The following is a 16339-nucleotide window of genomic DNA, read 5'->3' on the forward strand; positions in this document are numbered from 1 at the left end:
GTACTTTCCAAATAGTATTTTTAAATAAATTTGATTTTCATAAATATTTATTCAGGCTAGCTCAGTATTTCTTAGTTTTATGATCAAGCCAGGCTTTCATAAGTAGACTGGCTCACACATATATTATCAATTTGCATAAACAAAGTTGTCATCTCAACTTAACCTACAGGTTATCAAAAATTAAAACTTATAAAATGATAAGAACAGATGAAGAAAAGCATATGACGTTCAAACTCTCCAAATAAATAAAACACAAAAGTGCGGCGAATAGTTCTAAAGAGTATTCTGACGAAGAGAAAAGAGGTTAAGAAAACTGGAACAAGACAATCAAAATGTTTAAGCTTTGGCAGAGGCACGGCCGTAGAACTTGTTCTTTTCCTGGGTAGTCTGGAATTTGCCATGTCCCATCTTTGAGGAAGTGTCGATAAACTTGAGGTTGATCTGCTCCATGGCAAGACGGGAAGTCTGAGTGAGTAGTGACTGTCTAAGAGTCACAACCCTCTTCTTTGGACCCATGCAGCATCCCTTGATCATCAAGTAGTCATCCTTCACCACACCATAGTGTGCGAATCCTCCCATCGGAGTCACATCCTTCTCGGTCCTATCATAGCCACAACAATCATCAGATCAGTTACATAAAACCAAAATAGCAGAGAGTAAGTGAAACAGTAGATAGAGAAATTTCAACTGACCTGTCGTATTCAGTCATGGCAGTGTGCGTCTCCTGACCAACCTTGCCCAACCTGTAAATCTTCTTGTTAAGTTCCGTACGGTGATGGTAACCGTTCTGACCAGCTCTAGCCACAGTGTAGGAGACTCTAGCTGGATGCCATGCACCGATACAAGCAACCTTACGCAGACCCCTGTGAGTCTTACGTGGAAGCCTAGTCACACCCCAACGAGTAACAACACCTTCGTAACCTTTACCCTTGGTCACTCCAATCACATCAATCATCTCATCCTTCTGGAAAACAGCGTCAATGGGAATCTGCTTCTCAAAGAAGCTGTAGGCAAAGTCGACCTTCTGAGCAATGGTACCACCGTTGATCTGGATCTCCATCATGTGAGCCTTCTTCTGCTTCAACCCCTTCATCTTCCTGATCTGAGTGTGGGCCAAGACACGGATGACAGTTCCGTACTTCTTCATCTTCTCGAGCTGAGACTGGATGCTCTTCTTGCCTTCCTCGGTTTCGTACTGCTTGGCGTAGCCGGTGAAGGCCTTCTTCTTGGACTTGGCCCAGTTCTTGTAGAACCTTCTCCTGACCTCCTCGCTCAAGTGCTGTGCCCAGACGGTGTTGAGAGACCTCAGGCCACGGGGGGTTTTGACGTAGGCAACAACACCAACGACCACCATTGCAGGTGTCTCGATGATGGTAACAGCCTCGCAGGTCTCCTTCTTGTGAAGCTCTATACAAGATTACACAAGCAAACAAAATAATATAAATATTGAAATTTGATTAATAATTTTAAAAAAGAATGAATTAAATGAGAGTGAACTTACTGGATCCGGGCTTCTCGACATCTCTAACAATGTGGGTCATACCGGCCTTGTATCCCATGAAGGCTGTGAACTTGCAAGGCTTGCTTTGGTCATCCTTAGGGAACGCCTTCACTGTTTTTTTCAAGTACAACAACATTAGTTTGTAAAAGAAAAAGACAGAACACTCGAAAGTAACAACATTAGTTTGGTCATAGTACTAAGAAGTCGGATTAAATTTTTAATTTTCCAGATAATCACAAGAAGGGTTTCAATGAATGTTAAGTTGAATATGATAGATACCCAAGCAAGCATTTCAATCAACATTTAAAGACAATCAGACACAACTCCAAAAAACTAACTTAGCAGGCGTTCCATTAAAATACTAAAGTGTACATTTTTATCTCACTACAAAACATGAGATCTGTTTCACTTGATAGAAACTATATGAATAAAAAGAAAATACCTTTTCCTCTGTGACGGTTAGCTCTCTTCCTTGGAAGGAAACCAAGTGATCCGTGCCTTGGGTGCTCAAACTTCCTGTGAGACATTCTCCCCTTCCTGTTTCATGTTTAAGTACACCATTAGATTAGATTAGAGACAAAGAGGAATCAATGAGGGGAGGTGAAAGACGAAGAAGAGGGAAGAACCTGAAGCTGCTGCGGCTAAAGCTTTACTGCGACGAGAAATGGAGTGTAGAAGCCCTAGTATCTTTTTATATGCGCCTTGTAAAACCCTAAATGTTTTGGACTTTTGATATATGAAACTAGTTTTTATTATTGGGCCTCAAAAGCCCATCTATCTTTTCAACCCATCTTGATCGTGCTCCTCCAAATCTGTTTTAATCAAATGTCCGTCTTTGTTTTTTTTTTTAATTTATTGTTTCCAAGTTTATTCAAGGATTTTGACGAATTTGATAATTTCGAATCTCAAAGATAATGATAGTTTTTTCAAAACACTTTTTTAAAAAACATTTTTTGTTTTTGAAATACAAACTTCACACAAGAAAAAGGAAAAAACAGAGAATTGGAATGTGACCATTGTAGATTCCTCTAAGTCTTGCTCATCCCGTTCTTCTATTTATTATTCTTGGCTAAATGAATCCACATTATACAAGCCTTCTTTTGTAGACTCTTGAAGATACAGAAAAAAGATCCTGAAAATAGTTGCTACTGATTAGGATGAATGAACGTGTTGCTAATTGACATTTTAAGGTGTGGTTCGTGTTCACTAAACAAGTAATATAAGTGATGAGTGTAATTCACATCCAAAAACTAACTAAAAAGTAGAAAATTGCTCATACACATATATATTGCCCAAGAAACATTATTATTCTCGATGTGGGACATCTAATATCCCCTCTCGAGATGTGGATGGGAAACGGTCCAATGGAAACAGCCCAAACCCAACATCTCGGACATACCACAACAAGATGGGTTATTTGTACAGGTTACATAGGTAGAAAACTGTTTATATGGGAAATCATCTGTTGGGCTTTCACCATTGGCTCTGACTCTGATACTATATTAGTGATAGGCGTAACTTACACCCAAAAACTAGCTCAAGAGTGGAGGATTGCCTATACACATATATAGTGCGCAAGGAACATTATTATTTTGGATGTGGGACATCTAATAACAAACTCACCTCAACATCATATATATGGAGAAAAGCAACATACGGGGGAAAGATTAAGTGGCTCTCTGCCTCTCTCTCGATCTGCATCACGTCACTGTTGAAACTATTTGCCAAGTTAGTGGATCCGTATGTCTCTGATTATTTTGAAGTAAAAGAACAAGTGACATTACTGTGGCTCGGGGTTGTACTCCTTTCAGTCCAACAACCTTACAAGATAGAAAAAAAAAATCAGAAACCCCATGTACCTTCCCTAAGATCAAAATAAGGTTGGTTCAACATGAAGTGTTAAAAGATAGAAATATGGAACTGTTTAGAGCTAATGATGATCCTTGAGTGGTTAAAATGGGTGTTATGGACATTGCTGGTTGGCCCTGAGATTTAGGGGACTATAGGATACTTGAAATTTTTTTATTTACATAGGGTCTTACAAAAAATTTGAAGTTCTTTATCTATGTATTTTTTTAAAAAAAAAATTGGAAGTTTAAAACCATTATTTAATGAGTTACTAACACTGCAGGGCAGTTTCTAAGTTTTATTTACACATTAGAACAGTTATGGCTACTAGAGCAGTTTTTGTGTGAAAAGTCTTAACTTGTCCCTGAAAATTGGTAACTAATTGTGTAATGAAGGGCTGGTTTGTAATTGTTTTAATTGGAATTTTGAAATTTAAAAAATAACAGTGGACCCGTCTCAAGATAAATCCCACTTATAATTAATTTTAGAACTTAATTTTACCGGTTGCATTAAAAGTTATTTCTATTTTTCATTGGTGAAAAACAAGAGAGACAAAGAAGGAGACTAGAGCGACAGAGACGACCTCCGAAAATTAGAAGCATCGTGCAAATTTTCAGGACCTGTGATAATTGAGATGTCGAAGAGAGTTGAGCGACAGAGGCGACCTCTGAAAATTAGAAGCACGGTACAGACACAGATGAAATCTTGAAGTTGAAAATCAAAACTTGATTTTTGCTTGGTTTTTGGTTCTAATCGGTTAATCTATATTGTAGTTGTAAATTATAGAAGTAAAACGCAAAAATAAATGAAGATTCATGATAAGAATCAATGACGACTCCGAGATCTATTTGCAGGAAACGCTACAAACCCTAAAATGAAGAAGATGAAATTATTACAAAATTGCCACTCATATTAATTGTACACATTCACTTAAATGTACCGTAAAACATAACTTAATTGTACACATGCGCACATGTACACGTATATGAATTTAATGTACATGCAAAAAATCGGGTCAACATTGAACACATGTATTACATTATCGTAAATGTCCACATTATCATATATATACTAAATATATATACATGTAACTTAATTGTACATGAGAACTCAAACATTATAACATACATATAACTTAATTGTACATGTATATATATATATACATGTACAATAGTTATACTGGGTTCACTAGATTGTATATCCACGTGTACACTTGTTACTAAACATATATACATGTACACAGGTTAGTAAATATTTTGGATCGGTCACATATGCATCGTGTACACATATACGTTACATTATCTATATGCACAGTAAGCCGCAAAATCCACATGTAAACCTGATTAGACATATGTATATTGGTTTATAAATATTTACATTTACATGTTTACTGTACATATTTACATTTACATGTTTACATAATTTTGACTGTCCACATGTATACATGTGTACATGTTTACTATACACATTTACTTGTGTGTATGTGTACATATTTACTTATGTACATGTGTATATTATTGAAGTGATGTACAAGTAGAATACAAGGTTAATATACAATTTTGCTTGATTTGTGTAGTTTAGTAACCGTATACAAATATATATTATCTATATAATTACACGTGTATATGTATATAGTTTAAAAGCGATGTACAAGTAGAACACAACATTGAGTTATGTGGTTTGGTAACCATGTACAAGAAGTATATATATAAATGTGTACATTAACTTCAGTTGCAGTGGCACACGACACGATCGGAGCGTACATAGAAATTTGTACATATGTACAATTTGAATGTAATGTACATACGACTTTTTTCTTAATGTATTTTTTCATTAATGTTGCAAAATTACAAAAATAACCTCATCTTCTTCCTTATCCATTGTCGACCAGAAACCCTAATATCTGCATATCTTGCTTATTTTCTACGATTCTTTACACTATCAACTTGTTTTTGATGTATTTTACCCAGATGTGATAGCTTTCAATCATAATTCATGGTTTAATCTTAAAAGTTCGAACAAAAGTGATTTTTTTGGTTTCTGATTTGATGAACGATTTGTTCCAAATCTCTATGGCTGAGTGCTGTCTTCTTAAAATTGATGTCTGTCTCCGGCTAATCAAGACGTACAACGACGAGATCTCACAGTGGTATGTTGAAAAAATTGAAAAAAAAAATTGAAAAGAGAATCGACGAGATTTTGCGATCTCTTGAATAAATTTTGTAAAACTCAATTTGTTGGAAAAGAATTAAAAAAAAAAGATTTCAGAAGGGCTGTGATGAAATCTCACCAATTAATCTGTCTTGTCAACAATGAAGAATTAATCTGGACCATTGAGATAGCATATAGATGTGTGGAGGAGGTTAATTCCCGCTAATACACTATTCTTAGTTAGAAAAAGAGTTAGTTGCAAGCTGACTAGATCGTTTAGGAAATGGGAAAGAAGGAAACACAGTTACTAGAAACTGCTTTGGTAGCATAAACTGTCCCATTGTGTAATAAAAAACTTAAAATTGTCCTATGATGTAATTCTTTCTTATTTAATTATGCTTTGTCGACGACCGGCTACTAGTTAGGATAGACGTATACGTCTATGGGTGACTTGCTCCTTATTGTTTTTTGTTTTTTATTTTTGTATAATATATGTTAGTTTCCATGAAATATTCTTACTTTAGTGCACAAAAAGTAAAAGTGTCCAGGATTAAAAAAAATTAAGTGTACCCCGATTAAAATTTTCTTTTTGGATCAGAACATATTTCACTAACAATCTATTTTTCTATGAAAATTATCATATAGCACATCATATCTCCAGCAAACTATGACCACGTTATAGATCTTCATGAATTTAAAGTTGTAAACTTATTTCTCTCTAAATCGATAGTTCAAAACATAGACAATAGTTTTAATCAGATTACTCTTAACCAAACACTTTAAAATTATCTAAACCAAATAAAACCCCAATTTTATATATAATTTATTTAATCTTCTTCAACAGCCATCTCAACCCAAACGAAACAAGAGATTTGTTACCATCATCATTAATCATCGCAAGTCACACACGAACGTAGAAGCCTGAAGTGCGTTGATCTGTACCTCCCACCCGGAGCATTCACAATTCTTTTAACGTGAAGCCTACAATCAATTTCTTTTTAATGGAAACTGCAGATTTTATAACTGATCAATAACACATTCAAAACAAGAAGCTTGCCAACGGAGGCAGCAGCTTTAGCTACAAGACATTCAAGTAGAAAATTTGATGGATCATTAGTTCACCACAAGGATTACTAGAAATGAAGGCATGCACCAGTTCTATCACCTCTTTGTTGCTGAAAAAATTAAATAAACCATCGTTTGCGGCTATAACAAAGTGATCTGACTCTGTTATCTTGTGAACTCTAATTGATGATTCCACGAGACTTAAGCTCAAAAGGTTACTAACTCTGAGAATCCCCATTAGTGCATCGTCAGTTTCTCCTGCGAGAACAGAATCATCAAGGTTAAAACGAAACCGTAAAGACAAAAGCTACTTTAATGTTATACAACAATACCTTCTTCAAGTAAGCAATCTAGCACTCCTTGCTCAATCATCTGCTGCGTAATCATGGATGCCAAAACTACAAGTTTCTGCCTTATACTGCTTTCGCTCTCATCAGTAAATTGTTACAGAGATGTGTCAAGTCAACATGAGGAGAATGAGTTTGATGTCCACAACGTTTGGTTTAAGATCATGTGAGAAGATCAGATTTCCTGCCATGGCGTTGGTGAAGGAGAAGAAAGGTTTGTGAAGAAGGTGATCAAATTTCCTTTACGAAATTAGGTTTTTGTTTGGTTAAATTGGTTTAAAATATTTGGTTAAATTGATTTCAATGGTTGTTTAAGAGTAAACTGATTAAGACCATTGTTTATGGAAAATTAAGTTTGGAACTATGGGAGAAAAATAAGTTTACAACTTTCAATTCATGGAGATCTAGAACGAGACCATAATTTGGTGGAGATCTGATGCTATATGATAGTTTCATAGAGAAATAGATAGTTGATCCTCACTAATTTAATCGGTAAGATGATGAGAAAGGAACAAAAGGATTGAGTAATTTCAGGTGATCTAAAAAATGGAACAATAATTATTATTTTTTATTCAACATTTGCAAGTTATATTGTTGTCACATTTTTATCTTATTTGTCACCACAAACACAATGATCGGAATCATACTGATCTACAACTTTTTTTCCAGAATGTGCACATTTGATTTGACAAGGTGGAATGTAGAGTGACTTTTCCAGGGACAAATACAGCTACCAAATAGACATGCGAGAGGCACCGGACACGGTTGTTTATGAGGTGCTTCTCTGCAATCTATGTTTCCTTGACACTTGCTTTCTGTCATAGTTATACCTTCATATAGATTATCCCAAAAAAAAAATTCAAATAAATAGGTGTTTATTCGGATTAAACATAAACAATGACATGAAACCCCACTTGCCCTCTCCCTCCCCACCTTAAAATGTATACAATTATATATTATGTATAGTACAACATCGAATTCAGATTAATATATTTGATTCTGATCTAAAATTAAAACCGCAAACAATTGGATCCAGATTAGATGACTGGTTTTATTTTGGTTTCTTTTTACAGAAATAGATGAACCCACACCAAAGTAACTGAAATTGATCCCTCCTACATAATATAATTCGTTTGATGAAATAAACAAATTTTAGTCTAAAACCTCATATTATTCAAACTAAATGTAAAATAGCATTTACTTGAAACAACAGAAAATTTACCCGCTAATCTATATATAAACCCCCATTTAAGATACATGAAAATCGCCTATATGTTATTGTCATCAAATATATAATCTACACAAATATTTGTGTGGGTCTTCGTGTAGATTCATATTGATATAAGCGTAGTGAAAAATCAAATATTTAAATTAGGACTCACAGACGGCAGCTACAATGAACAAGACCAAGAAGAAGGTTGCTTTGTTTGAGTTCATCTTTATACTTTGGTTACTATATTCAATTTTAATTTTTTACGAACCATAGCCATTTTTTCTTTAGTTATATATGATTTCTGAGTATGATGGTACAATGAATATGACATTATTTACCATAACTTATTTGATTAACTTCTTATAAAAGAAGTATGGTGAATCGGACCACTAGACATATGGACTATTGATTTTTACCATTGGTTACAATTTATAGCCTACATAAGGACTTATGGAGTATTAATGATCACTGATTACATTTTAATATATTTCCAAGAAAATAAAAGCCTATATTTAAGAAATATATTAATATTTTTACAATGTTTTTTTACTAGTGAATAACATCTATTATATTTATAATTTTTATTATAATCTTATTATGAGTTCTATATTCACTATATCTCCTTCATATTTATAATTAATTACTATATGTTTTGAGTTGATTTTTACAGCTACATCAAGTAACAAATAACAACTATATGTATTGTCTTCATAAGACACGTGAAGTTTATTTCTCTTCACAAGATATATGAAATTGGAAATATATATACAAAGATAAAATAAAAGGATTCAATAAACACCAACAAAATTCTGGATAATAAGTTTTAATTAACTTCTGCAGAAATATTAGCCGACTGGAAAATTTTCCTAGTCAAAAAAAAAGTTTCAAGCTGAGACAGAAGGGAGGAAAGTCTCCGATGGGGTGACTTTCTTCTCTGAAGGTTTTGTTTTATGAAAAAATATTGCATCATTTTACAACAAAACCATTATTGTGTTTAACCAAAATATGTTTCTTTTTATTGGAGAGTATGAAAAAGGAGAAATATCTCATTGTACTAGAAAAAGAATGGAATATCCTCCCGTTATTAACAAAGCCATTTGGGACCGCCATTATTGGAACGATGCTTATACTGTCAGTAGAAGATTCACCACCAAAAGATTCAACTTGTAAGGTTCTTACAACTTCAAATACAAACTCACTCCAAATCCTGTATGAAGCAAGGTCTTTTGTTGGATAAAAAATATTATTGTGTTGTAGATTCATCATAGATATCTTCTTATCAAAGATGTAATTAGAATTGTATCACTACACATCAAAAATGGACAAAAAATCTGAAGGCATATTTTTCAGCCAATTATCAGATCACTTAAAGAAGAAGAACTAACATCAATCAACGAAGGGGTACAGCCTACTTGGTGTCATCTCACATATCCTACATTCCTACCACATGCATTCAGATGCTATGAAACTAATCTATTCATTCAATGGCTTCCCCGACATACATAGACAATTAATGCAATAACCGATCATTTAGAAGAGTCCGCCAGCGAAGATTCTCCTCTTTATGTTATAACATATATTCTCTAAGTTGTTGACAGAGAAACAAAAGGTTTGGGCAAATTTCAAGCGACTATTTTATTGATATTTAAAACAATAACGTAATTTATTTAATACCCTTAGCAACAACAACACAAAAAAAAGAAGGTTTAATTTTCAGGAGACTCACCATTTTTTTACAAGTGAAGAGAAACAAGAAGAAAGAAAGTAAACAACAACAGCAGCAGCAGCAACAAAATTTAAAGATTCTTATATGTATTTCAAGGCTGTCCCGAAGCAACACTTGGAGTAGACTCCTCCTGTTTATGCGGTTGCAGCTGTGATTCAGAGAGTTTTGAATCGTGTTCTGGTTGGTCTAAATCCTTTGGTGATACAGAGAGTTTTGAATCTTGTTCTGGTTGGTCTAAAGCCTTTGGTGATTCAGAAAAATGAACACTAGCTACTTCATCAACCTCTTTTTTCTTCTCTTCATCTTCTTGAGCCCTTCCAACTTTCTCCTTCGCCTTTTGTCCGACTTCTTCTGCAGCTTTACTCACTTTTTCAAACGCACCAGCAACCCACGTGGTACCAGTCAAAACATACCGGTTTTTCATTATGGTGGAGCCAGCATTGCTCACGGTTTGCTCTGCCGCAGCGATTGCTGATTTGGTTTTCTCAGTGACTTGAAACTTCTGATCAACTTCTTTGACTTTCCCGCTCACAGCAGTTGTCCCGGTGTTGATTTTCTCAGTGAACCCGATTCTCTTGTCGAAGGATGTGACTTTAGCTGAAGCTGTTGATGTGAGCTGATGCTTCTCATCAAGGCTTTTTGCTTTAGCTATCGCGTCTTTCCCAAGAATAAACCCTTTCGAAATCATATTGCGTACGACATCTTCAGCCTTTCTGAATACAGATACATCTTCCTTTGGAGGAGATGATGATGATGATTTGTCGCTCTCTTTCGATGATTCCTAAGGACACAAAAATTGAAAGTCACACGAGAGTTTTTGTTGTTCAAGAAATGGAATTTTAAGGAGATTACAATGGAAGCTAACGCATCAGGAGGTAGTTGGTAATCTGGTGACATTGTGACCGTGACCGATGAATCAACAATTGTCGCTCCCTGCAAGCAAGATCAACATCAAAACAGAGCGGTCTGGAACTTAGAGGTGGTCTTGTGCAAATATATTTTAATTGAACATCAAATGCATGTTAAAAGATTCAGTTAGGGGTCTCAATTTATATAAAAGTTCATTTAAAATCGGAGTTTTGTTGGATTACGTAGCTTTCACGTTATAAAAGACGAGTCATGCATGAAAGAAAAGTGCTACAATATGTGAACAAGGGTTAAGAGAAAAAAAGAAGTTTACAGTGAGGAGAACTGCGGTCTCAGCTCCTTGTAAATCTTTGAATGTAACATATGCTAGCTTAGAACCTCCTTCATTCTCACTGTAGAAATCAAACCCAATGTTTTGTAAGAACACATAAGAGTTTAATTTCGAGTGAATTGTAGTACAAAGTAAAAAGAACCGACCTTTGCATCTCGAGGTGAACAATCTCGCCGGAAAAAGAAAAAAATTCTTTGAGTTCTCGTTCCGTTACTGCTAGAGAAACATTGCTAACTTTTACAGTTACCATCTGCAAATAGAAACAACGAAATTTTCTTTTAGAAAAAAAGAACAGAACAATGTTAAGACTATCATTGCTAAAGTCAACGAAATTGTCAGATTATGAATTACCTTTGCTTTGATTGTCTACAAGTATTTAACTCCAAAGGTTAAAATAGTTTCATAAAATACTAATCACAATTGTAATGGTTATAGGATCTGGTTTCGAAATATACATTACAATATTAATCGAGACCCAATACTAATCACATTTTCAATAATGTAACTCCAAAAATTAGCGATTCTCAGCTTGGATTTGGCCAATTTCAACAGATCTTTTCGCATCAGGCGATCCCAACCATACCAATTCGAGACGAATAAGAAACTCTGGATATGAAAAACTCACCGACATTGCTGAGAAACTCTTAGAAATCTGATGTAACGGAAGATTTTCTCTTTTACCAGCGAAGAACGAATTTGAAGAAAGAAAATTTTTGATGGTGTGAGAAACAAAAATGTGAATTCTATTTATATTGAGAAAATGGCACGCGTGACTGTCCGGAAACTTCTTCTCTCGCCGGCGACTTTATACGTGTGAAGGGACAGAGAAGGTTGTCGTGCGTAGAGCTTTTGCTTTGTCGGGAACGATTCCATTTAATTAAATAATAACATATACTTTATTATTTTAGACGTGACATAATCACTTTATCCACCAATTACAATCATCCACGTCGGACGGCCACTTGTAAAGTAACCTCATCACTGAATATCTTAATTATAAATTAACCCCCCGGCCGATTTATGAATAGTTAAACTGTGACTGCTCCGTAACTTTAAATAGATGGAGAACAACCAAAATAAACTACAACTAAATGTTTACTGAAACTGATTTTGTGTATATAAATTAGGCATGACCATTTTGGTTCAATTTTGGGTTGATTCCATTTTGATTATGTTTAATTTGTATTCGGTTTGATTTATGTTGAGTTTGGTTTATATCGAATTAATATTGGCTTGGATTTGGTGTAATTCACTTAAAAGCAATCTACACAACATAAAAGAAAACAAACATCACTTTTGATCATCAATGCTAAAAAGTTGAGTTTATATCAAAGGATGGTAATATCTTAATATCATGAATATATTATTTAAGCTAACTACTAAATATATTGGTTTTGGTTCAGTTCGGTTTTAAACCGAACAAAAAAAAAACAAACTATTCAAGTTGTTAAAAATATCAATCAAATGTTCTTGGATATATATTTTGGTTTGGTCAGAATTTGGTTCAGTTCAGGTTGATTTCTGTCCCACTCCTAATGCACACCAAATCAAACACAAACTATTAAATTTTCTATACCTTAAAACGCCAAAAGTATGCAAACCTACACTAAACAATAAAATAAGGAGACATTAGTAAGTAAATAGAAATGAAAGGACCAGAAAGAAACAAAAATTGATCTCGCCTTTCATCTCTTCTAATCAGTTATAAGAAAAAAAACGCTTTTCAAGTTCTGTCTATCTGTCTCCACGATTCACGCCTTGACCCCTCATTCATCATTTTCCCTTCTCAAACCAAATCGTTCATCGTTGGAGAGAGAGAGAGATAGGCACGAAAGAGAGAAGATGAGTTTTCAAGATTTGGAAGCTGGGAAAGGAAGATCGAGGAAGATCAATGGCGGTGGTGGTGGTCGCCAAGATTCGACGCAAGCCGTCGCTTCCGGTATCTTCCAGATCAATACCGGAGTCTCCACGTTTCAGCGGCTCGTTAACACGCTCGGTACTCCCAAAGACACGCCCGAGCTCCGTGAGAAGCTGTAAGATTGAAATTTAAAAATCATTTTATTTTTTTGTAGCTGCTCAGAATTGACTCTAATGGTTGATTTGCGTTATAGGCACAAGACAAGGTTGCATATAGGACAGCTTGTGAAGGATACTTCTGCTAAGCTTAAAGAAGCTAGTGAAACTGATCATCGAAGCGGTGTCAATGTAAAAGTCACAATCTTTTCTTCTTTGGTTTTGTTGGAGTTTGATGATGATGGTTTGTTAAATGTTTGTTGTAGCCAAGTAAGAAGATTGCAGATGCTAAGCTTGCAAAGGACTTTCAAGCTGTGTTGAAAGAGTTTCAGAAAGCTCAGCAGACAGCTGCTGAAAGAGAAACCGCTTATGCTCCTCTCGTCCCTCCTTCTGCTCATCCCTCTAGGTTTGTCAACAATAAGGTTTTTGGAATGTGAAGCATAAAAAGTTTAAGGCTTTGTTAATATATTTTATATTGAATCATGTTTTAGCTATACAGCGAGTGAAGCTGATAAGATCCCAGAACAGCGGGCACAAGTTATGGAGTCAAAAAGGTTGGTAATAATAATAATAATACCCATCTCCAACTCGTTTTGTGATGCAAACTTTATCTTGGTCTTGTTTGATTTGGTTGCAGGCAGGAACTTGTATTGTTAGACAACGAGATTGCGTTCAACGAAGCTGTGATCGAAGAAAGAGAGCAAGGGATACAAGAGATCCATACTCAAATTGGCGAGGTTAACGAAATATTCAAAGATCTTGCTGTTCTAGTTAACGACCAAGGAGTCATGATAGGTAAGTTAATCTATTTTAACAAAATGCCCTCAGTTATGCAGTTATAGAGCTCACTTTCTCCTTTTAAATTGGCAGATGATATTGGTACTCACATTGACAACTCTCGAGCTGCAACTGCTCAAGGAAAATCTCAGCTAGCTCAAGCCTCCAAAACACAAAGATCAAACTCATCTCTGGTATAAACACTCAAAACTAAAAGGAACCTTTGGGATGGTTTTAGGCCACACTCTAATGTCTTGATCTTGTTTACAACGCAGACGTGCTTGCTCTTGGTGATATTTGGCATTGTACTCCTGATCGTGATCATCGTACTTGCAGCTTGATTTTGGTAAAGCAAGAACAAGAATTTAAATGTATTCATCGATGTTTAAGGCATCAAAGAGTGTGACTACTTAGTATATAAGGCAACTTATAAACAAAAACTTAGAAGTTTGGTTTTGCATTGGTTTGGTTCGGTTTGAGGGTCTATTGGTGAATGTAACAGAGCGTGTGTGTGTGTGTGCGTTGGTTTCTTTTGTTGTGCAAACTATTTGTTGGAGCTTGTCCTATCATTCAAGAAAATGGTTTGAACCGGTTTAATGTTTCCCAAATGTTATTGAGATTTAAGAGGAATCACAAAAAGTCCCGTGACTATCACAAAGAAGAACAAAACGCTTATATCATAGCTCCTTTGTGTTCTTACAAGATTCAACCTTTGAGCTCAATACAGATGCAACAAGGATTGAAAATGCGGATAAAACCGCAGCCACAAATGTAATAACAGAAACATACTCTGTATGACTTCTGATTCCAGCAGGGATATCCCAGACAACGGATCTGGTTTGGGTCTTTGATCTGCCTACTGACAAAACCAAGCATCTCCTCTGTTCATGTTCCTGGTCTGGTACATATCTAGAGCACAAGAACAAGTCTGGCTCTACAAACTCCACTCTAGAGTATCCACTCTCCCCAATAGGCTGGAGAGATAAGCAGAGAAACAAGATAAACAAAGTGTCTTACTTTGAGATGGAAGTGACAAGAGTTTACCTGATAGCGAGCATGTAAAGGAAGCTCAACGCTGATTTCACCATTCCCATTGATTTCGACATGAATCTCAACGACAGACCTGTTTGATCTGAACGAAGGCTGCTCGAGATCAGTGTCTCCAAACACAGAAACATCACTGAAAGCTGCAAGAGATTCATAATCATAAGATCAAAAGACTTATTAAAGCTAACAGATTTTTCTAATGATGTTTAACCTCTGCGTTGCTGAAGACTCTGAAGCTCGAAAGGGTCAGCAAAAACACCCAAAGGCAACCGCTCAACGATCACAAGCTCGTGAAGGTGAGACTGACGAAGCCCGATGGTTGTAAGTAGATGACGATGCGAACCTTCACCTGCTACCTCTCTGTGTTGTAGCATTGCTACAACAGGAACATCTTTTTCATAAGGAATGTTCTCAGAACATTGTTGAAGACGCAGGAAGTTTCGAAACTCTGACTCGTTTAAGGAGCTCTGTGTCGTGAAATAAGACTGCATGATGTATTGGTCGGAGATACAAAACGTGTCCGAATCTAACATGCTTGTTCCAACCTGAAAGATCGTAGATTGAAGATTTAATTGCATCGAATTCGATCTAATCTGAATCATTTTTATCTCTGAATAGTTCGAGAGCGAGATTGCTAACCTGAGTAGTTGAGATGGAATTCAAACATGAGATCGCGAAGAAGATGAAGGTCGCGGCTATCACCGATCTCCCGCGTTTGCTACCCATCGGTTGTTTTTTCGAAGTGAGAGTGAGAAGGGAAGAGAGAAAGATAGATTAGCTAACTCTCGATTCCATTTTGTTTCGTAACTCTTCTTCAAGCTCTACTACTCGCCGGCGATCAACTGAATAAGTCGCCGGTCAAGCCAGCCCACTCTCGGCCCAGTTTGGTTTCTAAATGGGCCGGTTCAGTCCTTATGTTCAAGCGACAACTTAATTATTATTTTTTTTTTAAACCACAGATGAGTGTATGTTATTATTCGGTCAGGCCTGGGGAAAGAAAACCTTTTTTTAAAACATAATAAGTATTTATTGTTAAAAAGCGAAAGAGCCCACAATGAGATACGAAAAGACAGAGAAATCTTTTTTGGTCAAAAGACGAAGCGAATTTAAGCTTTTGAAATTGAATTCTCATATCTAAACCTTGTTCATTCAGTAAACTGTTTCATTGCTAACCAAAATTTTGAAAACGTGAAACTACATGATTTTATATTTGAACTTTTACTTTTACTCGATAACATGGTGTTGTCTTTTTCTTTTTTTTTTGTTATAATCATCTTTGACGTAACGGCAACATGTCAAGAGCGTTTGCAATGTTTTGTTTGAAATGACTTAAACCTTTGTTGGTCATAATTCATAAAGCAAAATTGTGTTCATAGTCTGTATACGTTGTCTAAAACAATTGTGTTCCCTGTGATCTCAAGAAATCATTTTTCATACTATTTCAAAGTTTGCA

The 16339-nt window shown here is 35.5% G+C and overlaps 5 protein-coding genes across 6 annotated transcripts; 1 reads left to right on the top strand and 4 right to left on the bottom strand.

The window, feature by feature from the left end:
• Window positions 1-170: 170 nt before the first annotated feature.
• On the bottom strand, window positions 171-2250 carry LOC103827695 (60S ribosomal protein L3-1). Its single transcript, XM_009103230.3, has 5 exons — window positions 2128-2250; window positions 1944-2038; window positions 1502-1612; window positions 693-1407; window positions 171-601 (listed from the first exon to the last, which is right to left on the bottom strand). Exons 2-5 carry the CDS (start codon window positions 2026-2028, stop codon window positions 337-339), a joined length of 1176 nt encoding a protein of 391 aa, XP_009101478.2. The 5' UTR covers window positions 2029-2038; window positions 2128-2250; the 3' UTR covers window positions 171-336.
• A 5190-nt stretch (window positions 2251-7440) lies between these two features.
• Window positions 7441-9523, bottom strand: LOC103827696 (putative defensin-like protein 303). The gene is given in 3 exon segments (XM_018659801.2): window positions 7441-7614; window positions 7617-7742; window positions 8295-9523. Coding segments are annotated over 3 exon segments (273 nt in total). The 5' UTR covers window positions 8350-9523; the 3' UTR covers window positions 7441-7522.
• A 244-nt stretch (window positions 9524-9767) lies between these two features.
• Window positions 9768-12499, bottom strand: LOC103827697 (binding partner of ACD11 1). Of its 2 annotated transcripts, none has more exons than XM_033272417.1 (5): window positions 11401-11656; window positions 11196-11299; window positions 11032-11110; window positions 10704-10784; window positions 9768-10632 (listed from the first exon to the last, which is right to left on the bottom strand). In XM_033272417.1, exons 2-5 carry the CDS (start codon window positions 11297-11299, stop codon window positions 9943-9945), a joined length of 954 nt encoding a protein of 317 aa, XP_033128308.1. In that variant the 5' UTR covers window positions 11401-11656; the 3' UTR covers window positions 9768-9942. The 2 variants fall into 2 exon arrangements, with proteins under 2 accessions (XP_033128308.1, XP_009101479.1); XM_009103231.3 differs by lacking the exon at window positions 11401-11656 and adding an exon at window positions 11675-12499 and having other exon boundaries at window positions 9770-10632.
• A 237-nt stretch (window positions 12500-12736) lies between these two features.
• On the top strand, window positions 12737-14436 carry LOC103827698 (syntaxin-22). Its single transcript, XM_009103232.3, has 7 exons — window positions 12737-13082; window positions 13161-13254; window positions 13329-13468; window positions 13554-13616; window positions 13700-13857; window positions 13933-14033; window positions 14115-14436. The coding sequence occupies exons 1-7, from the start codon at window positions 12892-12894 to the stop codon at window positions 14178-14180; spliced, it is 813 nt and encodes a 270-aa protein (XP_009101480.1). The 5' UTR covers window positions 12737-12891; the 3' UTR covers window positions 14181-14436.
• LOC103827699 lies at window positions 14437-15768 on the bottom strand. Its single transcript, XM_009103233.3, has 4 exons — window positions 15526-15768; window positions 15098-15431; window positions 14884-15026; window positions 14437-14813 (listed from the first exon to the last, which is right to left on the bottom strand). Exons 1-4 carry the CDS (start codon window positions 15610-15612, stop codon window positions 14517-14519), a joined length of 861 nt encoding a protein of 286 aa, XP_009101481.1. The 5' UTR covers window positions 15613-15768; the 3' UTR covers window positions 14437-14516.
• Between the last annotated feature and the right edge of the window lie 571 nt (window positions 15769-16339).

The sequence above is a fragment of the Brassica rapa genome, chromosome A06 (assembly GCF_000309985.2).
Source record: "Brassica rapa cultivar Chiifu-401-42 chromosome A06, CAAS_Brap_v3.01, whole genome shotgun sequence".
NCBI lineage: Eukaryota > Viridiplantae > Streptophyta > Magnoliopsida > Brassicales > Brassicaceae > Brassica > Brassica rapa.